Source organism: Stegostoma tigrinum, chromosome 10 (assembly GCF_030684315.1).
Source record: "Stegostoma tigrinum isolate sSteTig4 chromosome 10, sSteTig4.hap1, whole genome shotgun sequence".
Classification (NCBI taxonomy): Eukaryota; Metazoa; Chordata; class Chondrichthyes; order Orectolobiformes; family Stegostomatidae; genus Stegostoma; species Stegostoma tigrinum.
Genome location: NC_081363.1, coordinates 14497107 through 14525038, shown reverse-complemented (window position 1 = coordinate 14525038; position 27932 = coordinate 14497107). Strand labels below are relative to the sequence as shown.

Sequence of the window (27932 nt, the reverse complement as noted above, 5' to 3'; positions counted from 1 at the left end):
GGGGCAAGGCCCTGACATGAATTGAGGAATGGCTGACTGGTAGAAGGCAGAAAGTAGTGTTAAAAGAGTCTTTTTCAGGATGGTAGCCATCGACAAATGGAGTTCCACAGGGGTCAGTGTTGGGACCACAACTATTCACGTTATACGTAAACAGTTTGAATTCAGGAATGGAGGACATTGTTGCTAAGTTTGCAGATGACACAAGGTAGATGAGATGGGGAAAGATAGTGTTGAGGAAATGGGATGGCTGCGGAAGTATTTGGACGTGCTACGTGACTCGGCAAAGGAGTGTCAGATGAAATTCAGTATGGTAAAGTATGACATACCACATTGGTAGGAAGAATAAAAGCATAGACTATTTTCTAAATGGGGAAAGGCTTGGGAAATCTGAAATGCAAAGGAACTTAGGAGTCCTAGTTCAGGATTCTCTTAAGGTTAAACATGTTGGTTCAGTTAGCACTTGGGAAGGCAAATGCAGTGTTGGCGTTCATTTCAAGAAGTCTAGAAAACAAGTTCCGAGATGTACTGCTGAGGCTGTATAAGGCTCTGGTTAGACCACAATTGGAATATTGTAAGCTGTTTTCGGCCTCATACCGAAGGAAAGGTGTGCTGACATTGGTGGGAGTCCGGAGGAGGTTTACAAGAATCATCCCAGGGATGAAGGGCACTCCAAATATGAGGAGTGGTTGAGAACTCTGGGACCATACTCAATAGAATTTAGAAGAATGAAGTCGTAGGATACTGAGTGGCCTGGACAGATTGGACATGGAGAAGATGTTTCAGCTAATAGGAGAGACTGGCACCAGGGGCAAAGACTCAGGGTGAAGAGTCAACTCTTTAGAGACTAAAATGAGGTAGAATTTCATCAGCCAAAGGGTGAAGACTCTGTGGAACTTATTACTGCAGAGGGTTATGGATGTCAAGTCATTTAGTGTATTTAAGACAAATGGATATATTCTTGATTAATAGCGGGATTGAGGGTTACGGGGAGAAGGCCGGAAAATGGGGTTAAGAAACATATCAGCCATGATTGAATGGCAACGTAGACTTGATGGGCTGAGAGGCTTAATCCTGCTCATATGTCATGTGGTCCTATGGTCTCCAGCTATACATTGTTCAGAGAACTCTACATTCCTCCAGCATTGCCTTTTGGCCCCATCTCTTTAACATAACCATGGTCTGATGTGCCTTCCGACATCTAGGCATAAACTCTGGAATTGCTCCATTTAACCCTGCCAACCCTAATCCTTCAAGACTACCTCTTTTGGTTGCCAGCCTTGACATCTCCTTTATTTCAATGCAGCTTTATCTGATTACATGCCTGCAAGGTACCTTGGAATGTATTACCAGTTTTAAATAGAAATGCAAGCTGTAAAGCTAAAAGTGCACAGCAGATTGGGCAGCATCAATAGAGAGAAGTTGAGTTAATGTTCTAATGCAATGGTCCTTCATCAGAACAGTGGGTCATACCAAATAATTTTAATAAATATGAACAAAAATGCTAATTATAATTGTATTCATTTTATATTTCATCTCATTCTTTTAGCAAAGTTTATTGTTGTGATTGACAATCACATGTTCCTTTAAAAAAATTGTATCAGAGATAATGGGAACTGCAGATGCTGGAGAATCTGAGATAACAAAGTGTGGAGCTGGATGAACACAGCAGACCAAGCAGCATCTTAGGAGCACAAAAGCTGATGTTTTGGGCAGGGACCCTTCATCAGAAAAGTAGGAGAGGGTTCTGAAATAAATAGGGAGAGATGGGGAGGTGGATCGAAGATGGATAGAGGAGAAGATAGGTGGAGAGGAGACAGACAAGTTAGAGGGGCGGGGATAGAGCCAGTAGAGGTGAGTGTAGGTGGGGAGGTAGGGAGGGGATAGGTCATCCGGGGAGGATGGACAGGTCAAGGGGGCGTGATGAGGTTAGTAGGTAGGGAATGGAGGTACAGCTTGAGGTGGAGGGAGGGGATAGGTGAGAGGAAGAACAAGTTAGGGAGGCGGGGACTAGCTGGGCTGGTTTTGGGATGCAGTGGGGGAAGGGGAGATTTTGAAGCTTGTGAAGTTCACATTGATACCATTGGGCTGCAGGGTTCCCAAGCGGAATATAAGTTGCTGTTCCTGCAACCTTCGGGTGGCATCATTGTGGCACTGCAGGAGGCCCAGGATGGACATGTCGTCTGAGGAATGGGAGGGGGAGTTAAAATGGTTCGCAACTGGGAGGTGCGGTTGTTTACTGTAAACCGAGCGTAGGTGCTCTGCAAAGCGGTCCCCAAGCCTCCGCTTGGTTTCCCCAATGTAGAGGAGGCCACTACGGGTGCAGCGGATGCAATATACCACGTTGGCAGATGTGCAAGTGAACATCTGCTTGATGTGGAAGTCTTCTTGGGGCCTGGGATGGGGGTGAGGGAGGAGGTATGGGGGCGAGTGGAGCACGTTAAAAGACATTCCTTTCAGATAAAAGAAGATTAATAGATTTTATGGAATTGTTAAATTTTGTTGTGAATTACTGATTCAGGTTCATTAGCATTCACTTCACTTGTCTCGGGTTTTAGTTTTTATGAGTCATTGAGTCAGTCAGCATGGAAGCAGACCCTTCGGTTCAACTCATCCATTCTAACGAGATTTCCCAAACTAAACTAATCCCATTTTCCTGTGTTTGGCCCATATCTAAGCCTTTCATGTACCCGTCCAAATGTCTTTTAAATTTTGTAACCATCTGTATCTACCATTTCCTCTGACAGCTCGTTCCGTATACACATCGCCCTCTGTGTGAAAAAATAGCCCCTCAGGGTCCCTTTTAAATTTCCCCTCTCTCTCGCCTTAACCCTATGCCTCTAGTTTTGAATTTCCCTGCCATTGGGAAAAGACCTTTGCTATTCACCTGATCTAAGCACCTCATGATTTTATAAACCTCTATATAGTCAACCCTCAACCTCCTACAATCCAGAGAAAAACATCCCAGCCTATCCAGTCTAGCATTATAACTCAAACTTGCCAGTCACTGTAACCTGCTTATAAATCTCTTCTGCACTGTGTCCAATTCTTCCTATAGCAAGGCAACCATAACTGTATGCAGTACTCCAAAAGTGGCACATTTACAGCTCCACCATGATGTTCCAACTCCTGTACTTAATGCTCTGACGAATGAAGGCAAGTGTGCCAAATGCCTTCTTCGCTACCCTGTGTACCTGTGACACCAGCTTCAAGGAACTGTGCACCTGAACCCTGAGATCTTTCTATTCTACAACACACCCCAGGGCTCTACCAATAACTGTGCAAGTCCTGCCCTGGTTTATCCTACCAAAATGCAACAATTCGCATTTATCCAATTTATTTTATTCATTATTTGGATAAGGGGATCTCTGACCAAGCAGCATTTATTACCCATCCCTGATTGCCCAGAGTGCAGTTGATAGTCAACCACATTACTGTGGGTCTGGACTCACATGTAGGCCAGACCAGGTAAGGATGGCAGTTTTGTTTTCTAAAGGACATTAGTGAACCAGGTGGGTTTTTCCTGACAATTGACAATGGTTTCATGGTCATCATTAGACACTTAATTCAATATTTTTATTGAATTCAAATTCCACCATCTGCCGTGGCCAGATTCGAATCCGGGTCCCAAGAACATTACCTGGGTTAAAATTGTGATCAGTGATAATGGAAACTGCAGATGCTGGAGAATCTAAGATAACAAAGTGTGAAGCTGGATGAACACAGCAGGCCCAGCAGCATCTCAGGAGCACAAGAGCTGATATTTCGGGCCTAGGGCCTAGCTTCACACTTTGTTATCTAACATTACCTGGGTCTCTGGATTAACAGTCCAGTGATCCCAAATTAAACTCTATCTGCCACTTCTCAGCCCACTGGCCCAGCTGATCAAGATCTCTTATGACATAACTATCTGCTTTTTATATTGGTAAACCAAAATTTGTCACTGTTATAAATGTTATTTTGGCTTCAACTTTTGAAATCTAGTGATTCATCGTCCTGATGTAAATTGCTTATGAAAGGAGGATTTAGGATTATTTCAGATTTTGGATCTGTGGGTCGACTATGAGGGTATTGCCTTTGATTTTATAGAATCATACCGGACAGAGCTTGTACAACCCTTGGAATAATCTAAGCAACTCTGTTCTTCAAAGTTATATCCCACCTCTTAGGATATGTGTTGGCCATTTTTTTATTTATGTATTTACTTGTGGGATGTGGGCATTCCTGGCTGGCCAGCATTTACTGCCCATCCTTACTTACCCTTCAGAAGGTGGCGGTGAGCTACCTTCTTTAACCGCTGCAGTTGACGCTTTAATGTCAAGGCCTGACACTCTCACCCCACCTCTAGAATCCTTTACATCTAGTGCCTCTAGTTCTGGGCCAGAAGCCCTGGGTTAGAGTGCCACCTTCTTGATAGGTGTTTCATGACATATCTGAACATCTTAGTGTGGCACAAAGGAAGCTGGTTGCGGTTGTTGGGGTCAGTCATCTCAGGTGCAGGCCATGTTTGTAGGATTTCCTCAGACATAGTCCCAGGCCCAACCATTTTCAGCTGCTTCATCAGTGACCATCCCTTAATTGTAACTTCAGAAGTGGGGATATTCACTGATGACTGCATAATAGTCAGCACCATTCATAACTCCTCACATTCTGAAGCAGTCGAGGTCAAAATGCAGCATGATCTGGACAAATATTCAGATTTGGGCTGATAAGTGGCAAGTAATATTTGCTCCATACAAATGCCAGGTAATGACCATCTCCATCCCATGACACTCAATGGCATAATCATCACTGAAGCCCCCACTGTCAACATCCTGGAGGTTGCCAGTGTCAGAAAACTGGCCTAATCACTAGCTCCAGGATATGGAGGCTAGGTGGCTTGGTCATGTTAAGTTGTCCATAATGTCCAGCGATGAGCAAGCTAGCTAAGATTAGTTATGGGAAATGCAGGGTTACAGGGATAGGGTAGGGGGTGGGTCTGGGTTGGACACTGTTCTGATCCTCAGAGTGGACTTGATGGAATCAGTGGGGACTTCACCAGAAATCCATAGACAGCACCTTACAACACCCGAACACTTCCATCTAGAAGGACAAAGGCAGCAGATACATGGGAACATCATCACCTTCAACTTCCCTTCCAGGTGATCATTCCTTCGCTGTCACTGGATCAAAATCCTGGCATTTCCTCCCTAATGGCATTGTGGATTACCTGCACCAAATGGATTGCAGTGATTAAAGAAGGTAGCTCAGCATCACCTTCTAAAGGGCAACTAGGGATGGGAAATAAATGCTGACCCAGCTACCATCTCCCACAAGTCATGGGTGAATAGAAAAATATTGATGAAAATAGTTAAATGACCGTCCTTTTTAAAAAAATTATAATTGAATCAAATCAGTCAGTGCGTTCAATATCATCACCATTTGCTGTGTTTTTATTCCCACCAAAATTACCTCACGTTCTGACCTCTGCAATATTTTGCTAATTGTCTTACTGAAAGGCATGTTTTTATATTAACAAGAGGAATGTGATGCAAAAGGTCAGTGGGTTATATATGTAAAGAACCAAAGGCTATAATTGTAAAAAGATAAGGAAACCATAAACTGAATGTTACCTGAGCACATTAAGCTGGTGGAAGTATTCATTAAAGAAATAATGGCCCAGTGCTTAATTTATTACAGAACTGAGAAAGGAGAGGAGTGCTGTGATCCAGAGAGTTCTGGAGGAAAGTCTTAACAAGGGAACAAGCTAAAGAGCAGTCTCTTGCATTGCTTGTGCACCTGCTGTGTTATTAAATGTTGTCTAAATATTTTTATTGGTTGTGCTGATTACATTTTTTTTTGTAGGAATTTTAGCCTGGATCACAATAAACTTCTTGACTGGTAAATGTGTATTTACTCTTCTTCCTGCCGATCATCCTCACTGTTTTATTTATTGTGATGTGGACCATGTGGAGTGTGTGTGTGTTTGTGCGAGCAAGGAGGGGGAGTGTGTGCGTGTGAGATCAAGGAGGGGGAGTGTGTGTGTGTGTGTGTGTGTGTGTGTGTGTGTGTGTGTGTGTGTGTGTGTGTGTGTGTGTGTGTGAGCAAGGAGGGGGAGAGTGTGTGTCTGGGTATGTGAGAGAGAGGAGGGTGAGCGTGTGTGTGTGTGTGTGAGAGCGAGGAGGGGGAGAGTGTGTGTCTGTGTGTGAGAGAGAGAGAGAGAGAGGAGGGGGGGTGTGTGTCTGTGTGTGCGTGTGTGTGTGAGTGAAGAGGGGGAGTGTGTATGTGTGAGAGTGTGCACGTGTGTGTGTGAGCAAGGAGGGGGAGTGTGTGTGTCTGGGTGTGTGAGAGAGAGGAGGGTGAGCGTGTGTGTGTGTGTGTGAGAGCGAGGAGGGGGAGAGTGTGTGTCTGTGTGTGAGAGAGAGAGAGAGAGAGGAGGGGGGGTGTGTGTCTGTGTGTGCGTGTGTGTGTGAGTGAAGAGGGGGAGTGTGTATGTGTGAGAGTGTGCACGTGTGTGTGTGAGCAAGGAGGGGGAGTGTGTGTGTGTGTGTGTGTGCGTGTGTGAGTGAGGAGTGAGAGTGAGTGTGTCTGTGTGTGTGTGTGTGTGTGAGAGAGTGAGGGGGGCAGTGTGTGTGTGTGTGTGAGAGTGAGGAGTGGGAGTGAGTGTGTGGGTGTGTGTATGTGTGTGTGTGTGTGTGTGTGTGTGTGTGAGTGAGGAGGGGGAGTGTGTGTGTGTGTGTGTGTGTGTGTGAGAGTGAGGAGTGGGAGTGTGTGTGTGTGTATGTGAGAGTGAGAGCGAGGAGCAGGAGAGTGTGTGTGTGTGTGTGTGAGTGTGAGTGAGGAGGGGGAGTGTGTTTGTGTGTGTGTGTGTGAGCGAGGAGGGAGAGTGTGTGTCTGTGTATGTGTGTAGTGTGTATGTGTGTGTTTAGAATTTCTTGAATGGCTAAAAAACGTCTCACTTTTTGTTTAGCTGTAGCTTTACCACCCATTGCCATCCAACCTTTCATGGTTCCTAGCATTTTGTGCTGCCATTTAATATAGACCCTTGAAACAGTAATTTTCTATTAATTAAACCAAAGAAAAATGCAAAACGTTGTATTACTTTAGATTCTGTCAGCGCTCCCATTTAATTTTACAGCTTTTGGGAGATATACAAGACTATTCCATGGGCTAAAGATCAGGCCAAAAATGGATAGGCTCATTGGGCTGAAGAGCCTGTAGTTTCAATAAGTACAAGTAGTACTTACTGTAGTACAAGTGAGTTTGTATTTTTTTTATGAAAGAAGGATTTCTAGTATCATTTTAAAACCAGAATTTGACTTTAAAAATGTATATTTTGTAGGTCACTTGTACGGTGCAGGTGAAAACACTGTCGGAATCCTGGACTTGGGAGGTGCTTCCACTCAGATTACTTTCCTCCCTCAGGCAGAGGTAAGAAGAAACAGCAAGGTCCTGACTCAACCGGAAATCAATGTCATTAAATATTGAAAGGAATTTCCCTTCCTTTCCTCCAGACCTCCAAACCAGGAACAGGCAGTAACTAATGTGAAACACATGCTCAGTCTTAACACGTGCACCTGCGTGTAGGTGGCATCAATACCACAATGCACAATGAAAGTTGTTATCTAAGGGTCTTGTTGGTGCAGTGGTAGTGTCATTACCTGTGAGCCAGAGAGTCCAGGTCCAGGTGTCATCTGCCCATCCTGAGCTGTACTGTCCAAACAGCTGATTAAAATAACTGAAAACTTTCTTATTCATTCATTGCCTCACATTTATTGCCCATCACTAATTGCCCAGAGTCAACCACATTGCTGTGGGATAATAAAATGTGAGGCTGGATGAACACAGCAGGCCAAGCAGCATCTCAGGAGCACAAAAGCTGACGTTTCGGGCCTAGACCCTTCATCAGAGAGGGGGATGGGGGGAGGGAACTGGAATAAATAGGGAGAGAGGGGGAGGCGGACCGAAGATGGAGAGTAAAGAAGATAGGTGGAGAGAGTGTAGGTGGGGAGGTAGGGAGGGGATAGGTCAGTCTAGGGAAGACTAACCTGAAGAAGTTACCCTCCTCCCTCCGGACCAACCTCAGGGAATCTCTCTCCCATTGCAACTCTCTTGTACCTACTAACCTCATCCCACCTCCTTGACCTGTCCGTCTTCCCTGGACTGACCTATCCCCTCCCTACCTCCCCACCTACACTCTCTCCACCTATCTTCTTTACTCTCCATCTTCGGTCCGCCTCCCCCTCTCTCCCTATTTATTCCAGTTCCCTCCCCCCATCCCCCTCTCTGATGAAGGGTCTAGGCCCGAAACGTCAGCTTTTGTGCTCCTGAGATGCTGCTTGGCCTGCTGTGTTCATCCAGCCTCACATTTTATTATCTTGGAATCTCCAGCATCTGCAGTTCCCATTATCTCTGACACATTGCTGTGGGTCTGGAATCACATGTGGATAAGGACAGGTACTAGACCCAAGTAAGGACAGCCATTTCCTTCCCTAAGCAACATTAGTGAACCAGATTCATTTTTTTAACAATTGACAAAAGATTCGTGGCCACCATTAATTCCAGATTTTTTTAATTGAATTCAAATTCCAACATCTGTCATGACTGGATTCCTCCAGATCATTTCCTGAGTGTCAGAATAAATAGTCTAGTGATAATACCACTCAGTCATTGCTTGCCCAGAATGTGTGACTGGGTTTCTGGAGGACTGAAGGAATGGACTATCATCCGCCAAGGTGTTGGCACACTATGATCCCAAGTGAGATCCGGTTTTGACATGCAATGCTTCCCCGTATGGCATCGCGGTAGTATTAGCTCATATTTGGCCCAATGGACAGGAACATACAATAGGGTATGCATCGTGGATTTTGGTTAATGCAGAGTACAAATAAGCTCAAATAGAAAAGGAAGGTTTGGCAGTCGTATCTGGAGTCTGGACGTTCCATCAATACCTTGACAGACATCAATTTGTAATACTAATGGACCACAAAACCTGCTAGGTCTACTTAAAGAGGACAAGGCAGTGCCACCCATGGCTTCAGGCCGAATTCAGAGACTCTTAATAGTAAGTGCACATAATTATAAGTTGGAACACCATTCAAGAGGCCAGTTAGCAAATGCGTTGAGCCACTTCTCAGTGGCATATACACCATTGGTGGTTCAGCCTCTGGATGAGTCCACAATGGTTTCAGAATTTATATAGAATCACTTCCAGTCATAGCTGACAATATCAGACTTTGAAGCAGAAAGATCCGGTTCTGGTAAAACTGATACAGCTGGTAGTTATGGGGAAACCAAAGGGCCATCACACCCAGAACTGAAACTTTTTTGCATCCAGAGAGACCAGATCACAGTTTAAGTATGGCATACTATCACAGGAAGCAAATATGATTGTCCTGAACAAAGGTCTGAACTCCAACAGGGTCATCCAGGGGCTTCCAAAATGATGATGTTAGTGAGAAGATATTATGGTGGCCAGAATTGGAAATAGATGCAGTTGCGTTGGTGGCACAATCCCCAAAATGCCAACAAGGACAAAGCTGCCACCACCAGCTCCCCCACATTCATGGGAATGGCCAGGTAAATCCTGGATTCAGTTACACATCAACCCTGCAGGTCCTTTCATGGTCTCAGTGTTCTTGGTCATTGTGGACGCCCACGCAAAGTGACTGCGCATGCATAGATTTTATTTGTCAAAGATGGGTTGACGACAGAAAGACTGTGCACATTTTTTGCGGGGGAGGGATGTGGTGATTATAATGAGGTCAGCCAGGTGGGTTTCATAGAATGCATGTTCCCTGATTGGGACTGTTAATCTGGTCCACTCAGGGAGCCCTGCCTGCAAGATCTTAAGAGGAGTGTTGAGGTTGTATTCACTCAGAGCTGGCTCTGAGGGAACTGGATCAGTGTCAAGGACTTTCCATGTACAGATAAAGAGTGACTTGGTGAAGGAATGCTATCCTCTGTTGTGGCATAGTATTATACAAAATAATCTCAGGTACAGATTACAGTTGTGTATTTTTTTCAATGCATTAGGAGAGCTCTATCTCAGAAAGATTCTGAAGCAGGACCCTGCCCAGCCAGGGTCAGATATTTAAACATTGAGAAACAGTAGGCAGTAAATTACTTGAATTCAAGCATGGTCTGCTTAGAACAATGTTAATCAAAATATCTTGCTGCAGGGTGTCAGATACCCCTCGCCTTATTTACCACTCCTGTCTCTCTGATGCAGTCCTATCTATCCTCTGGAGTCTCTGTTTGTTATTAATTTGCACCCTTGAGAGTCCAGCTTTGTCTATAACATCATATTGCCCAGTAACTCAGGGTGGTATCAAGGTCACTAGACATTCAACCTACTGATAAGGACTCAAAAGTTACTTTCAGTTTAGCTGCCTGGCCTCTGTTTCTGCTTTATCATAATTTCATTTGTGGATTCAATATAATTATAAAACTTTTCTTAATTCAGTCAAATGGGAATAAGTTAGCTTTATCAATGAATTACTCTTACTCAACTAGCTAATTTCACTAGTCCTTTCAAATATAGCCACTTAACCCCTCTTAAGGGGTTATTGATCAATCCCTCAATGAATTGCTGTGTAGGTAACTCATAGTCAATGCTATCCACTTACACCCCTGATAATCTTTCATCTCCTTGGTAATCAAGAATCTATCTTCCTCTGTCATAAAAATATTTAATGATTCTTCATTCACTGCCTTTTGAGGAAAGAAATTCTGAAGACTCTCAACCCTGTGCCTTAAATGAGTAACCCCTTATTTTTAAACTGTGAACTCTATTTATAGTTTCTCCCACAAGAGGAAGCATCCTTTCATCATCCACCCAGTCATGTCCAATCAGGATCTTATATGTTTCAATTAAGTCACTTCTGACACTTCTAAATTCCAGACAGTACACACTTTGCAGATCTAGCCTTTCCTCATTGGTAAGTATTATTACAGTATTAGTCCAGTGCCTAGTTTTTAATCAGGTCCTGTCTATTTCTTGTATGCGTTGGGCCAACTCATGCACCTACGTGTTCCAACAGATATTTGCCCAAACTTCTCAACCTTAGTTAACTAAGTATTGCCCCAAAGAGGAATTAACAGGGGAATATCTGTATTTAACTTTGTGTGTGGAGTTGACATTTTTTTTCAATCTTGCAGAGTACACTTGATTCTGCACCTAAAGATTATATAAGTTCCTTTGAAATGTTTAACAATTTCTACAAACTGTACACCCACAGGTATGTTACATACTGATTTTCAACAGTTTTTGCATTGAAGATAAAACCCATGATAACTAATGTTGTTGAGTGCCCTATAGTTATTGTAGAGTATTGATAACAAAATCTAGCTAATTGTGACTCTCCATCTTTGTTTGTCCAGGTAATCCAGTTAAGGGCTTACTAAGTCAATTGTCTGAGACCTAAATATTTGTACACATTCTTGAATATTTAAGTTTGACTACTTTAATAAAGATTTAAGTTGTGCTATAAATGCATTAGCATATTGAATCAATTGTGTTTTTGATTAATTAGGTATTGTACATTATCCTCCAATGATTTCATTGTATTTATCTCATCTTTCCTGGAAATCCATTGCATATGTTGACTGCTTCCTGTGTGTCAAATTTCCCGACACCAGTGAAACATTTGCAGGAAATATTGAGCCTTGTTACCCCCCTCTAACTGAGGACAGAAAGTGAAGTTTGTAGCCTATCATCCCTTGTCCCAAAGACTTCTGAACTGTGTCCAATCCAATATTCAGTCAGATGATGTCTCAAGTTCCTGACAGTCACAATTCAACTGTTAGGTTCATGTGAGTCTCAATACCTGACCACTAACTACATTGAACCAGGCCTCCTCCTCCCAGGTTTGTTCAGTTCAAACTGGAGTAGTGAATTTCTGTCTGTTGTAGTTTGTGCCAGTGCCTCTTTAACCTGCTATTGCTGTATTTAGCTTGGATTTTCAATGCTATTTACTGTTGTATGTATCTCTCCTAAGATTGACAGTGTAATTTTTTCCATTTGGATGCCTTGTGAAGTTAGTGATGTACTTTCTGATTTTTATCTATATCATTATTCTGTCTTTTCTATGTCTTGGTGACCTAACTGACTCATATTACACGAAGATGGATTGCAGATACTGGCCAGCTCTTCTTAGAGAGGATCAAGAGATTTGATAAGAGATGTTCAAGATCATAGGGGATTTGGACTATGTAAATCAGCAGAAAATGTTCACATTGACAGAAGGGTCATGAACTCGAGGCTACAGTAATTTAAAGTGATTGACAAAAAGGATGGCAATGAGCAAAAATACTTTGTTTTTGCAAAAAATGACTGTAATCTGGAATGGGCTACCTGAGAGTATGATGATGCCAGATTCACTAGAGGCTTTGAAAATATAACTTTCTGAAGAGCAGGAAATTGCAGGGTGATGGGAAGTGGGACTAAGTGAGATTCTCCTTCTAAGAGGTGACATGGCCACAGTAGACTAAAAGTCTTCCTCCTGCCCCAATTCTGTTTCTAAAGAATGTTTTCTCTCCCATTGTGAACTTAGACAATAGGTTTATTAAGAACATCAGAGGTCAGCCTGACCTGTCCTGTCTTGAAGCATGCTCTTGTACTCTCTAGCTGTGGTCACTTGACAATGACTGGGGAAAAGAACCTTTTTATCCTGTTTTTCCTTTCTCCTCTGTCATCCAACATTCTTCACATGCCCCCCAATCTTTTCAACCATGCCATTTAGCTCAGGAGCACCATGGTCACTTGTAGTGTGCTGAGATGAACTAAACCATTTCACAGCATGGATTGAATTTAGGACTTTACTTGTCAGCAAAACCACATTCCATATCTTGCAGTCCATATGCTTGCCAAATCCCTTTGAAGAAAGTTTGAGTGCATTTACAATAACATTGTTAATGTGCTGCCAAATTAACCAGTCTCTTCAGCCAAATGTAAGTTTAGGTCCTTTTTAGATCTGGTTCCCAAGGATTAGTAACAGTGATCAATATTGAAAAATTATTTTCATATAAATTTGCAGAAACAAATTGATATTACATGTTTGTAGAATATTAGTAGGATTCTCACCAAAGGTCCTGATGTATTTGATATTCTTGACTGTCAGTTATTTAGGTTTTGGACTGAAAGTAGCAAGATTGGCGGTTCTAGGAGCATTGGATGCAAAAGGCAAGTGCAATCTTATTTTAAATTACAACCTAAATATTTCTTGCTTATAAAATTCAGAGAAAAATGGGAAGTGCTGAAGTTTTGCCGTGCTCCAGTTGTTTCTGGATTTTATCTGATTCTTCATTGCATTAGGACTCCATAGAGTCATACAGCATAGAAACAGACCCTTCAGCTCACCATGTCTATTCCAACCAACAAACACCAAACTACACTAATCCCATTTATCCTATACTTTGTTCATAGCCTACTATGCCCTGGAATTTTAAGCAATCATCCAGATGTTTCTTAAATGTGAGAGTACTGGCCTCCACACTCATCACACCACCACCACTACCTCCCCACCCCAGCGCAGCATGATCCATGTATCTGCTACTCTACAGGTGAAAAAAAAATTATCAGATCACCTTTAAACTTGGTCCTTGCCTTAAACTTATGCCCTCTGTTCTTAGACACATATGTCATGACAAAGATACCTCAATCAGATTCTCCCTCTCAGCCTCTTCTGCTCCCAGGAAACAAACCCAGCCTTTCCAGTTTCACCTCATAACTGAGACTTTTCATCCCAGGCAACATCCTGGTAAATCTCCTCCGCACCCTCTCCTGTACAGTCATGTCCTTCAAATAGTACATCGACCAGAACTGAACATAATATTCCAACTGTGGCCTACTCAATTTTTTATAAAGGTATAACAAGAATTCCTTGCTCCTGTATTCTAGGTCCCAGCTAATGTAGGCAAACATCCCTTTTGTCTTCTTCGCCACCCTGTCTATCTCTGCTGATGCCTTCAGGGATCATGGACTTGTACACAAAGGTTCCTTTGTTCCTCAGTAGCTATCTTCCCTGATCAATCCCTTCCTTTCCAAGTATTGATTAATCCTGACTTTCAGAGTTTTTGTCCAATAATTTCCCTACCACTGACATCAAACGAACTGGTCTTTAATTACTGGGCCTATCCCTGCTGCCCTTCTTGAACAAAGGAACCACATTAACTGTCCTCCAGTCAGCCGGCCCTTCACCTGTGGCTAATGAACTTTTAAATATATCTGCCAGGGTCCCAGCAATCTCCTCCTTTGTCTCCCATTGCAGTGCAGGATACATCTCATCAGGCACAGGGACTTGTGTATTTACATACCAACTAAAACATCTAATACTTACATCCTTATTATTGTCAACAAATTCTAGAATTCCAGGTAAGCTTGTTTGAATTAAGGTTTGGTATACAGGAAGTTGGGGTGAATTCATGTTATACACCTTGCTTCATGTTGTAATAAGTATATGTGTGGATTCCTGGTGCCCTGGAATTTATCCCATTTACCCTGGAAAAAATGTTTGTGCTTTAGGCAGTAGTACAGAAATGACTGAACAGTTTTTAAATGTCACGTAATGACCATATCCAAACTAAACCCAGTTTTTGAGAGATAATGGGAACTGCAGATGCTGGAGAATTCCAAGATAATAAAATGTGAGGCTGGATGAACACAGCAGGCCAAGCAGCATCTCAGGAGCACAAAAGCTGACGTTTCGGGCCTAGACTGGTCTAGGCCCGAAACGTCAGCTTTTGTGCTCCTGAGATGCTGCTTCGCCTGCTGTGTTCATCCAGCCTCACATTTTATTAAACCCAGTTTTTGTTTTGTTCAAGTTCTAATATGCATATTTTCTCTCTGTTTACACCTCCTAGTTCACCCCCAGCCCCCACCTTCCATGCCAATTTCCACCACCACCACTGCGCCCACCCTCCCCGCAATACATGGGAAGCAGTTTAAAAAAAAGTGTAATTCCCCACCATTATCCTGACTAGGATGGACCACACAGGCTGGAAGATGAATCCTGAACACCTCTGGTTTCAATGGGCCACTGCTAAACCATGTGGTACACCTGCATCCTGAGTCACTGGGAATGCTCAGTAATTCTGAGGTTAGGGTGGCTCTGTTGCTTGTTTGTTTCCGAGTTCCAATTCATAAAAATGACACAAGTTTAATTTTTCTCAATTCATTTTGCAATAGAATTCCTACCTTGTACTTTTCCTAGGTTTTTTTTCTGGTAGTACAGAATTGTTTGGCTCATCATTGCAGTAAAATTGCCTTGAAATCAAAGTTATTGCAGATGTGCACTCATTGGAGCTCAGTGGTTTGTACAATGTCCAGTTGCTTCCCATATAATTTAATTATTGGGTCAGAATCAATGATCAGGGTGGCACTGTGGCTCAGTGGTTAGCAGTGCTGCCTCACAGCACCAGAGGCCCGAGTTTGATTCCAGCCTTGGGGGTACTGTCTGTGTGGAGTTTGCATGATCTCCCTGTGTCTGCATCGGTTTCCTCCAATTGCTCCGGTTTCCTCCTACAGTCTAAAGATGTGCAGGCTAGGTGGATTGGCCATGTTATATTGCCCACAGTGTTCAGGGTGGTGTAGATTAAGTGGGTTATAGGGCGATGGGTCTGGGTGGGATGCTTTGAGGATCAGTATGGACTTGTTGGGCCAAAGTGCCTGTTTCCATGCTGTAGGGGTGTTAATGATGAAATTGTCAAAGGAGGGACTTTGAGATAAACCCTCAAATTTTGTTCGTAGGTTCAGAAGTCTATAGTACAGTCGGCTGATTTGGTATACCCCAATTCATAGAGATCCATGCCCTTGGTTATTAACCTCTTTACTAAGGAAAAAGTGCCTCCCGTCCACTTTATCTATGCTATTCATAATCTTATGCACCTGTATCGCTCACGACCATCACTGCTCCAAGAAAACAACCCCACCCTGTCCAAACGTTTCTCATAGCTCAGACCCTTCAGTCCAGGCAGCAAGTTAGTAAATTTCCTCTGCATCCTCTCCAGTACATTCACATTCCTCCCACATTGTGACCAGAACAACAAGTTGTTGAAGTTGTGGCCTAACCAGCGTTTTACACAGTTCCAAGATTACCTCCCTGCTGTGGTATTCTGTGCCTTGATTCATAAAGGCAGATATCACATGATCCTTCTTAAACACCTTATCAGCCTGTCCTGCTACATTCAGAGACCTGTGGATTTGCTCACCTCTGACTTTCAACATTTTCTATTCATAGAGTAATCCTTTGCCTTGTTAGCTCTCTCCAGTGCATTATCTCACGTATTTCCAGTTTGAATTCTATTTACTACTGCACTGACTACCTGACTAGTCTGTTAATAACCTCCTGCAGTTTACAGCTATCCTTCTCACTGTTTACAACATTACCAACTTGCATATCAGTGTGATTGGAAACAAAAATAGATTTTATTTTACTTTGGCAGGACTTCTAAAGCTTCAATGTCAGTATGATTTGTTTGCATTTGTTTTTTTTAAACCTTGTGGATTTTTCAATTTTTTTTCATTTGTACCCTTATAAATATTGTCTGTACTTGCTTTCAGATGTTGACAACAGAAGATTTGCAAGTTCATGTTTACCACAATCTTTGAAGGCTGAATGGAAATTTGGTGGAATTAACTATAAATTTGGAGGAATGAAGGAAAGTAAGATAACATTGCCCCACAATTGGGCAACTGTGATTGTACAAAACTTAATTCAATATGCAAAGTATTGCATTTTGGTAAGATAAACGAGAGCAAAGCTTGCACAGTTAATGTTAGAGCCTGAGGAGTGTTGTCAAACAGAGAACTAGGAGTGCAACTACATAGTTCCTTGCAAGTGATATCGCAGGTACCCAGGGTTGTGAAGAAGGCATCTGGCATGCTTGCCTTTGTTGGTCAGAGCATTGAATACAGGAGTTTAGACATCATGTTACAGCAGTACAAGACATTGATAAGGCCACATTTGGAATACTATGTATAATTCTGGACACCCTGTTATCAGAAAGATGTTATTAAACGGGAAAGGTTGCAAAAAAGATTTACAATGATGCTACTGAGACTGGAAGATTTGAATTTTAAGGAGAGGTTGAATAGGGTGGGTCTTTTTACCATGGAGCATAGGAGGTTGAGGGGTGGCCTTATTTGAGGTTTATAAAATCATGAGGGCATAGATAAGGTGAGTAGCCAAGGTTTTTTCCCCAGTCATAAACTAGAAGACATAGGTTTAAGGTGACGGGGAAAGATTTAAAAGGGACCAAAAGGGCAACTTTTTCACACAGATAGTGGTGCATGTATGGAACAAACTGCCAGAGAAAGTGGTAAAGCTGTGTTCATTTACAACCTTTCAAAGACATTTGGACAGGTACTTAGATAGGAAAGGTTTAGAGGGATACGACCCAAATCCAGGCAAATGGGACAGGTTGAGTTTAAAGGCCAGGTCATCATGGACAAGTTTCCATGCTGTATGTCTCTATGGCTATATTCGCATTGACTGGATCTCCATGATCCAGGTAGATAGATTTTTGAACAGTGAAGGAATTAAGGGTTTTGGTGAGCAGGTGGCTAAGTGGAGCTGAGTCCACGAAAAGAAAAACCATGATCTTGTTGAATGGTGGAGCAGGCTCAACAGATTAGATGGCCTACTCCTGCTCCTATACTAACGTTTATGTGTGTCCATGCGGGTACAGTTACAATATTTAAGAGATATTTAGGTAAGCACATGAATAAGAAATGTTTGGATGGATATGGGAGGGAAATGTTTGGAGGGCCAAGCGCAGGCAGGTGGAACTAGTTTAGTTTGGGATTATAGTCGGCATGGATTAGTTGGACCAGAGGGTCTATTTCCATGCTGTATGACTCCATGGATAAATGAGAATATCACAGACACCCATGGACATGGCCTTCATGGCCTAAATAAAATGACCTGTGTAAAAATGCTTGTGTTAGCAATTGTTCAGTGGATAGCACACTTGCTCTGATTTATAAGATTGTGGATTTAAGACCTACTCCAGAGAACAAGGGTTTAAGTTGATACTGCAGTGCAGTACAATGGAGCAGAAGTATCTTTTTTATGAGACTTTACACAGAGGACATGTTGGCTTTCTCAGGTAACCATGAAAGAAATCATGTCATGTTCGAAGAGTAACATTGGAGATAACCCAATGTCATGGCCAATATTTTATTCTTCAATCAACATCACTAAAATATGATCTGATATGCTTCCCCCATTCAATGAAATCATGGCTAAACTGATAATCCTCAAATCCACTCTGCTGTCTTCTCCCTCCTTCTGTTAAAAATCTGTCATTCTCAGCCTTTGATGTACTTGATGATCCAGCCTCTACAGTAAACAATTCCACAGGTCCATGTCCCTCTTAGAGAAATTCCTCCTAATTTCTGTCCCAATTGGATGACCTTACTCTGAGATTATGCCCTCTTGTTCTGAACTCTCCTACAAAAGGAAACTTCTCTGTATCTTTCCTGTCAAGTCTTTTAAGAATCTTTATTGTTTCAATAAGTTCTCTGTTCATTCCACCCCAATGAGCATTCAACCTCTTCTCATAATTCAATCCCTCCATACCCAGAACTAGCCAAGTGAACCTCCACTGAACTTCCTACAATCCTGTATTCTGGTAAGATCGCACCCCTAACACTCCATTTTTAAGTGGTCTAATGTGTAGTATTTTATCAAGGGGAAGTAATCCATAGACCCCCTGACAATAGTTTTACAATAGGTCAGAATATCAGGAAATAATGAAGTTATGTAAATAGGGCAGTTCATTAATCATGATTCACTTTAAATCTTCATTTTTTTTCTTTACTTGTGGGATGAGAGTGTTGCTCGCTGGCCAGCATCTGTTGCCCATCTCTAGTTACCCTTGGGAAAGTGGTGTTGAGCTGTCCTCTTGAGCTGCTGTAAATTGATGCACAATGCCCTTGGGGAGGAAAATTCCAGTATTTTTGACCCAGTGACAGTGAAGGAATGGCGATATATTTCCAAGTCAGGATGGTGAATGACTTGGAGGGGGTAACTTGCAGGGAGTAGTGTATCTGCTGACCTGTGAATGAGAAAGTCAAATTGGCACTGTATAAATGCAACTATTTGTTATTTATTTATAATCACAGTTCCTTCTAGCTTCCAATCCTGCTACACTGAAGTTATGAAGGTGATACAAAAGAAACTTGATCAGCAAGATGAAATCAAAAGGAGGACATTCTATGCATTTTCGTATTACTATGATCGAGCTGTAGATGCAGGAATTATTGGTATGTGAGCAGCTACATTATGTTTTTGTTCTCATTTTTCTACACATCTCTCTACAATCTCTTCAATAGCTTTGTTTCTCATTTATTTTAGATGTTGAGAAGGGTGGCATTATACGTGTGAAGGATTTTGAAATGAAGGCAATAGAAGGTATTTTTTAAATGTGGTCTGTTTAAATAGGAATATTCGGTGCTTGAAAGTAATTCTGCCAAAGCTCTGGACCCTAACCTTAACAAAATAGAACTGGTAATAAGAAAATAAGAACAGAATTTTCTACAGTCTTTTGAGTGGAGAGGCATGATTCTATTCCAACCCTGACTAAAACTAACTTCCAAAGCAAGATTTTATGAGCTACAGAGGAAAGAGTGTGCAAAGAAGTAGTTTTCAGGGTGAATTCTTTGCTTTTGTCAGGGCCTATTACCTTCCTAAATGGAGGGAAATTTTTTTTGTCTATTCATTGGTGGGATGTGGGCAACTCTGGGTGGTCAGCATTTCTTGCCCATCCCTAGTTTTCTCTTGAGGAGGCGTTGGTGAGCTGCCTTCTTGAACTGCTACAGTCCTCCTACTGTGGGTTGACCCACAATGCTATCAGGGAGAGAATTCCAGGATTTTAACCCAATGACAGTGAAGGAATGGTGATATATTTTCAAGTCAGGATGCTGAGTGACTTGGACAAGAACTTCGAGGTGGTGGTGTTCCCATATATCTGATGCCGTTGTCCTTCTAGATGGAAGCGGTTATGGGGTTGGAAGGTGCTGTCTGAGGATCTTTGGTGAATTTCTGCAGTGCATCTTGTCGATAGTACACACTGCTACTACTGGGTGTTGGTGGTGGAGGGAGTGAATGCTTGTGGATGTAGTGCCAATCAGGCGGGCTGCTTTATCCTGGATTGTGTCAAACTTCTTGAGTGTTGTTGGGGCTGCACTCACCCAGGCAACTGGGGAGTATTCCATCACACTCCTGACTTGTGCCTTGTAGATGGTGGACAGACTTTGAGGAGTCAGGAGATGAGTTACTGTTCGCAGTATTTCTAGCTTCTGGCCTACTCTTGTAGCCACTCAATTAATTCGGTGAGCCCAGTTGAGTTTCTGGTCAGTAGTTACCCCCAGGATGTTGATAGTGGGGATTCAGTGATGGTAATACCATTGAATGTCAAGGCATGGTGATTATATCGTCTGTTATTGATGATGGTCATAGCCTGGCATTTATGTGGTATGAATGTCATTTGCCACTTGTCAGCCTGGATTTTGTCCAGACCTTGTTGCATGTCAGCATGGACTGTCTCAGTATCTCTGTCATGAATGGTCCTGAACATCGTGCAATCATCGGCAAACATCCCCACTTCTGACCTTATGATGGTCACTACCCTGAGGAACTCCTGCAGAGATATCCTGGAGCTGAGATGATTGACCTCCCACAAACCACAACCATCTTCCTGTGTGTCAGGCATGTCTCCAACCACCGGAGCATTTGCCCCCTGATACCCATTGATTCCAGTCTTGCTAGGGCTTCTTGATGCCACACTTGGTCGAATGCAGCATTCATATCAAGGGCTGTCACTCTCACCTCATCTCTGGAATTCAGCTGTTTTGTCCATGTTTGAACCAAGGATGTAATGAGATCAGGAGCTGAGTAGCCCTGGTGAAACCCAAACTTGGTGTCACTGAGCAGGTGCTGCTTGATAGCACTGTTGACGACACCTTCCATCACTTTACTGATGGTCGAGAATAGACTGATGGGGCGGCAATTGGCCGGGTTGGACTTGTCCTGGATTTTTGTGTACAGGACATACTTGGGCAATTTTCCACATTGGTATCTATCCAACAATGTAACTGTGCTGGAACAGCTGAGTTAGGGGAACAGCACATTGTGGAGCACAAGTCTTCAGTACTATTGCTGGAATGTTGTCAGGGCCTGTAGCTTTTGCAGTATCCAGTGTCTCCAACTGTTTCTTGATATCACATGGAGTGAATCGAATTGGCTGAAGGCTGGTATCTGTAATGCTGGGGACCACTGGAGGAGGCCGAGATGGATCATCCACTCGGCACTTCTGGCTGAAGACTGCTGTGAATGTTTCAGCCTTATCTTTTGCACTGATGTGCTGGGGTCTTCCATCATGGAGGATGGGGATATTTATGGAGCCACCTCCTCCACTGAGTTGTTTAATTGTCCACCACCGTTCACGACTGGATGTGGCAGGACTGCAGAGCTTTGATCTAATCCGTCGGTTGTGGGATCGCTTAGCTATGTCTATCATTTGCTGCTTTTGTTTGGCATGTAAGTCATCCTGTCTGGTGGCTTCACCAGGTTAATACCCCACTCTTCATTGAACCAGAGGTAATTCCTGGCTTGACGGTAATGGTTGCATGGGGGGGATATGCGGGCCATGAGGTTACAGATTGTGCTGGAGTACAATTCTGTTGCTGTTGATGGCCCACAGCGCCTCATGGATACCCAGTCTTGAGTTGCTGGATCTGTGCAAAGTCTGTGCCCCATTTAGCACAGTGATAGTACCACACATGATGGAGCTTGTTCTCAATATGAAGGCAGGACTTTGTCTGCACAAGGACTATGCAAATGGTCACTCTTACTAACATTGTCATGGATAGATGCAACTGCAGCTGGTAGATTAGTAAGGATGAGGTCAAGTATGTTTTTCCCTTGTGTTGATTCCCTCACCACCTGCCACAGACCCACTCTAACAGCTATGTCTTTTAAGGCCGAATCAGCTCGATCAGTAATACTGCTGCCAAGCCACTCTTGATGGTGGACAGTGAAATCCCCCACCCAGAGTACATTTTGTGTCCTTGTCATTCTCAGTGCTTCCTCCAACAACATTGTTCAACATTGAGGTGTACTGATTCATCAGCTGAGGGAGATCGGCATGTGGTAATCAGCAGGCGGTTTCCTTGCCTATGTTTAACTTGAAGCCATGAGACTTCATGGCGTCTGGAGTCAATGTTGAGGACTCCTAGAGCAACACCCTCCTGACTGTATACCACCATGCCGTCCCCTCTGCTGGATCTGTCCTGCCGGTCGAACAGGATATATCCAGGGATGGTGATGCTGGTGTCTGGGACATTGTCTGTAAGGTATGATTCTGAGTATGACTATGTCAGACTATGCTTGACTAGTCTGTGAGACAGCTCTCCCAATTTTGGCACTAATCCTCAGATGTTAGTAAGGAAGACTTTGCAGGGGTGACGTGACTGTTTCTGCCATTGTCTTTTCCACTGCCTACGCTGATACCAGGTGATCACTTCTTTGCGTCTCTGTAGTGATTTGTACAACTGAGTGGCTTGCTAGGCTTTTTCAGAAGGAAACAGTCAACCACACTGCTGTAGGTCTAGAGTCATATGTAGGCCAGAGGGTGGCAGATTTCCTCCTCTGAAAGGGTATCAGTGAACCAAATGGGTTTTTCCGACAATCGACGATGATTTCATGATCAGTAGTTTCTTAATTTTAGATTTTGTTTAATGTTTTGAATTCCAATTCCACTATCTGCCGAAGTGGGATTTGAACCCAGGTCCCCAGAACATCAGCTGGGGTTCTGGATTAAAAGTCTAGCGATAATGTCACCAGCCCATCACCTACCCCAAAGTGTATTAAGGTGAACAAACTAATAATATTGTGGAAACGTCTTCTCCGCACACAGTGCAGATCGAGAATACAATACACGAGTTTTGAGAAGATTAGTAGCTCAGGTTGAGGTTCTGGATGTGAGTTTGCTCACTGAGCTGGAAGGTTAGTTTTCAGACGTTTCGTCACCATTCTAGGTAGCATCATCAGTGAGCCTCTGAGGAAGCGCTGGTGTTATGTCCCGCTTTCTATTTATCTGGTTAGGCTTCCTTGGGTTGGTGATGTCATTTCCATGAATGACATCACCAACCCAAGGAAACCTAACCAGATAAATAGAAAGCGGGACATAACACCAGCGCTTTGTCGGAGGCTCACTGATGATGCTACCTAGAATGGTGACGAAACGTCTGAAAACTAACCTTCCAGCTCAGCGAGCAAACTCACATCCAGAATACAATACACCACCACCTCCTTACGGATAACTAGGTAATGCTTAGTAACTGGCGACTTCAGCAATAACAATCACATTCCGAACACTGAAGCCTATCTAGATATCGCTAAGAAACCGAAATCTATTCAAATGGTTATACAATAGCAAAGCAATAGAGCACAGTCCTAGTGTCCATAATTACGAGAAGGGCATAGAAGGCCTGGAGAAAGGTACAGAAGATAATATACTCAGATGAAGTCAAAAGTCACACACAACCAGATTATAGTTCAACAGATTTATTTAAAATCACAAGCTTTCAGAGTATTGCTTCTTCAGGTGAAGTGGAGGGGGTCATACTGATAAACTAAGAGGTTGTACATGTCAAGAAAGACTGAACTGATGAGGTTTAATTTTGTCTAGAAAAGAGGGCTGAGGGGTGACTAATGGACATCTTTAAAATTATGGTGAGGTTTGATAGGGTAGACTTAGAAAGATGTTCCACTTGTCTCAGAGTCTAGAACCAGGAGAAACTGAAATAAGTAGAATAAAAATGCTGGAGAAACTCAGGTCTGGCAGCATATATAGAAATAGTCAATGTTTCCAGTCCAGTATGAAACTCTTCATTAGAACTCAGAAATAAGATCTACATTAACAAATTCAGCAGAAAATTCTTGATTATCTTATCACATCGTGAGTGATGAATTGCATTAATGTATTTTAGAGAAAGCCAGATGAATACCAGAAAGGGTTAGATAAAATACGGTGTGAGAAAGCTCATGTGAAGCATGGACCTATTGGATAAAATGTTATTTCTATGTTGTAACTCCTATATATACGTTTCTATGAATGTAGTACATGTTTTTACTCCTTTAAAAAGGATATGTTAAAAAGTACAGGAAAATAACGGCTAGTTGTAATGTGTTTACAGTACAATTCTCCTAAAAGATCAGAGTGAAAGTAAATCACTATTTTCCTGTTGCCTAATTATGAATGTTGAATTCCTCAGTGTGTGAAAACTTCAGTAAAGCAACCAAAGGTAGTCCCTTTCTATGCATGGATCTGACATACATTACTGCCTTACTCAAGGAAGGTTTTGGATTCCATGATAACACAGAACTACAGGTAAATGTGCTGCCTATTCAACTTTACTTTCTGATGTACTATAGGACAGACTGTAAGAAAAGTTGCTAGTGGCTCAACTTTGAGTTTTACAGAAATGGTTCCTTTTGTTATCAAGTTTATAAGTTAGTCTAGACTATTAAGAATACAGATTCCCTCTATCAAATTGTCTTGTTTATTCCAAGTCACTGATAATTCAGTACAACTTAACTGTGTAAAAATCTTTTTAAGACCATAAGGTATAGGACCAGAACTAGACCATTCAGCCCATCAAGTCTGCCTCGCCATTCAGTCATGGCTGATGTGTCTCAACCCCATTCTGTTGCATTCTCTGTGACCTTTGATATCCTTACTAATCAAGGGACTTGAGACCAATTACAAACTAGAACTATTTTTTTTCTTGGACAGAATGTCTAGATGGTTTTAGAACTTAAGTAGAATTTTATATTTCCCATCCGAAGACTTGCCAGAGAATTTGGAGAATATAAAATTCTGCTTTTGAGTATTAAAATCATTTGGACATTATATCTAGAACGAAACTTTTGTTTGTAATTGGTGTCAAGTGCTTTTGGCAGTTTGTTCTGTGGATCTTGGAGCAGTTCCAGTAGTGTCTATTGCTGCCAGTGGTATAGCTGGGAATAGTGACTGTCAGCCAATCTCTAAGATGGGAATTCCTTCCCAGATAAAGTATGTTAAATGTTTGAGAGATATCCGTTAGGAACAGATGGAGCTGTGGTGATGATGGATTTCTTTTTAAGGCAGGGGCATGCGAAGGTTCCTATTCAGTGTAGCAGAAAGTTCATCTATCTGAAGACTTCTGCCCTATAATTAAAATCTTAAGGTGTTTGTTGTGACTTGCCACTCAATTCTGCTCCAACTTTTCCTGGGCTTGCTGAAGATTGATGTTTATTGTATTGTAGTATTTATCATTCTTGCATTTATTATTTTCACAGCTGACCAAGAAAGTAAATAATATTGAAACTAGCTGGGCACTAGGAGCAGCATTCCACCTCATCCAGTCACTGAGGAGCACTGCATGAATTGTAAAGCAAATCTAATGAGACACTTTATTTAGAGGGGCACTGACCCACGTGATTGTTACCTGTTTTAAGTCTGAGCACTGATTTATGCCTGCATCCAAACTGGACTCCATTCACTGAAAACAAGTCGGAAGTATGGTCTACTGACTTCTACTGAGTCTCATTATTTCATGAGGAAGTGCTTCGTCATTTCATGAGGAAGTGGAGTGGGAGGATGCTATATTGGCATATTTTTGACTTGTCTTGGATAAAATTAGCAGAAAAGTAAAATAATCAACCTTAATAGATTTTCAAAGGCATTGCCATCTGATAGTGGTAATCCTCAATCTCAAAGTCAATAGGACAGTAATTGTGCTATGCTCTCTTCTACTGAACTTGCAGAGAAACTTTGATATACTTTAATCCTTTTCAAAATTAATAACTTAAGTTGGTCTGTGCTTGCTCCTACTGTAACAAAACTCAAAAGTCTGCAAAAGAAAATATTGACGTAAATCAGCTCTAAACCTTCATCAATAACAGCAGGTATTTTTAAACATGTTCAGATTAGAGTTTCAGTGAAAAAATGCCTGGATTTTTAAAAATTACTCAAATTAAATATTGCAGCAAATTCGATTTTACATGTAGGTTATTTTTCTTAGAAGGTTGAATTCAAAGTTGATGGAATTTTTTTTTAATCAATTAAAATGGTAGAAGCACAAGAACATTAAACCTTCCTATTAGAACCAGCGTTGGTTGTACAAGTAAATTGAGAGTATGCTGTGGGAAAGCCAAGAATCGACATTTTAACCTGAAGAATGTGGGAGGTTGTTATTCTCTACCAAAATTGAATGCCTCCCAGTGACTTTTAACTTGGACCTGTTTTGCCAGGAGACCATTATCTGATATCAAATTGTTTGGAGGTGGTAGGAAGTGGACAAAATAAATATAAAGCAATTAAGCACTGAAGAGATTGTTGGGAGATACTGCTCCTTGAAAACCACAAATGTATATAAATCTAAATTTTTAAATTGTGACTGTAATAGATATGTTACCTTGTGAGTCAATTTAACTCTTCAATAAGTTTGAATTTCAAAAGTTCAAGTCACTGTGGTACATCTAAGGTTCTGCCTTAACCAGACTTTCATCTGTTACATACTTTCCTTACGAGCTGCCACTCTATGAAAACCTGCAGCAGTATGATGTTGTTTGTAAGACAACTCAGGATTCTGCTTACCATACTGTTTTGAACAGCAGTTTTAAGTAACTAACAAAAATTGGTCTGATCAGGTATTAAAATTATGTAACTTAAACATTTAATTCAACTAGCTTACTTCCAGTAATCCAAACTGTGCCAGAAAGTTGCCAAATTTAACTGGCATTTCTGGTAAATGTAGTGCCAAGGGTATCAGAGATAATAACTGTTATCTCGGATTCTCCAGCATCTGCAAGGTGCAGAGCTGGATGAGCACAGCAGGCAAAGCAGCATCAGAGGAGCAGGAAAGCTAGATCCTTCATCAGAAAGCTTTCCTGCTCCCAAGGTGCTGCTTGGCCTGCTGTGTTCATCCAGCTCCACATCTTGTTATCTCAGTGCCAACAGCATGTTTCACACTACTTATAAATTTTCTGTTCTATACAGCTGGCTGCTGGGTTTGGCTCATCAGATTCTCTTGTCCAATCACTGTCTCAGAAATTTAAACATCTCCGACCAAAGCTGTTTCATTTTCAGAGTCTAGCTTTTTAACCAACAAAAGCTCTCAAAGTAGGAGAGTATTGCTGGCAGAGAGAGAGATTCTCACGTGACTGCTGTGTGCCAATGATTGTGGTTATATTCTGTCTCCTGGTACAAAATGTTTTGCTGCTGTTATTCAAAAATGATGTATACTGCACTCATATGACATTTAACTGCATGGCTGTAAAAAGTGATTTTTATATAAAATGTTCACTTGCAGTAATTTCATTGAGCAGTTCAGGATACCTACACACGGTAATATTCTCAAAGTCCTGATCATATGGTGTGAATTGAACTTACTAAATGAGTTTAAACATATCATGAATTAAACCTACAGATTTTTTAAAATTAAAAACGGTTATTGAGAAGTAGGCATACTTCTTTTCTTCCATTCCATTGCATCACCCACATTGAGAAGCAGCTCCACAATCTCTGAATGACAGACAAATCCATTTTATCCATACCAGTTGGGTCTCATGGTGCAATGCTGTTGTCCCTACATCTGAGTCAGAAAACGTTGGTCAAAGTCCCACCTGCTTCAGCAGTGGCACTTTAAAATAAAGTTCCTATGCTGCTATTCACTTGGTTTACCACTTTGAACATGGTACCTTCAAGTTGAAATAAATCTATATTTAATAAAATATACTTAGCTCCCGCAACTCTGATCATTTGTCAGTGTCTCTGTGGCAAAGACAGTGTGTATGGATTGAAGGGCACACATTCCAAATCAAGCATGTGGCAAGACAGGGAAGCCTTGGAGACCAGAAGGTCGTTTGTGAATTACCACAGCTGGTACAGGGGTTGAATCTGTCCCA

The 27932-nt window shown here is 42.0% G+C and overlaps 1 protein-coding gene across 3 annotated transcripts in view; it reads left to right on the top strand.

The window, feature by feature from the left end:
• The window catches only part of entpd5a (ectonucleoside triphosphate diphosphohydrolase 5a), a 49296-nt gene extending 21956 nt beyond the window's left edge, over positions 1 to 27340 (top strand). For 2 of the 3 annotated variants that reach the window (XM_059649027.1, XM_059649028.1), the window contains exons 6-14: positions 5842 to 5877; positions 7319 to 7407; positions 11137 to 11216; positions 13098 to 13159; positions 16538 to 16639; positions 19103 to 19243; positions 19335 to 19391; positions 24257 to 24372; positions 25323 to 27340. In XM_059649027.1, the coding sequence (XP_059505010.1) occupies positions 5842 to 5877; positions 7319 to 7407; positions 11137 to 11216; positions 13098 to 13159; positions 16538 to 16639; positions 19103 to 19243; positions 19335 to 19391; positions 24257 to 24372; positions 25323 to 25409 (770 nt within the window). In that variant the 3' untranslated portion in view covers positions 25410 to 27340. The remainder of the gene's footprint in view (positions 1 to 5841; positions 5878 to 7318; positions 7408 to 11136; positions 11217 to 13097; positions 13160 to 16537; positions 16640 to 19102; positions 19244 to 19334; positions 19392 to 24256; positions 24373 to 25322) is intronic. The other variant, XM_059649029.1, reaches the window with a different exon arrangement.
• Positions 27341 to 27932: the final 592 nt, after the last annotated feature.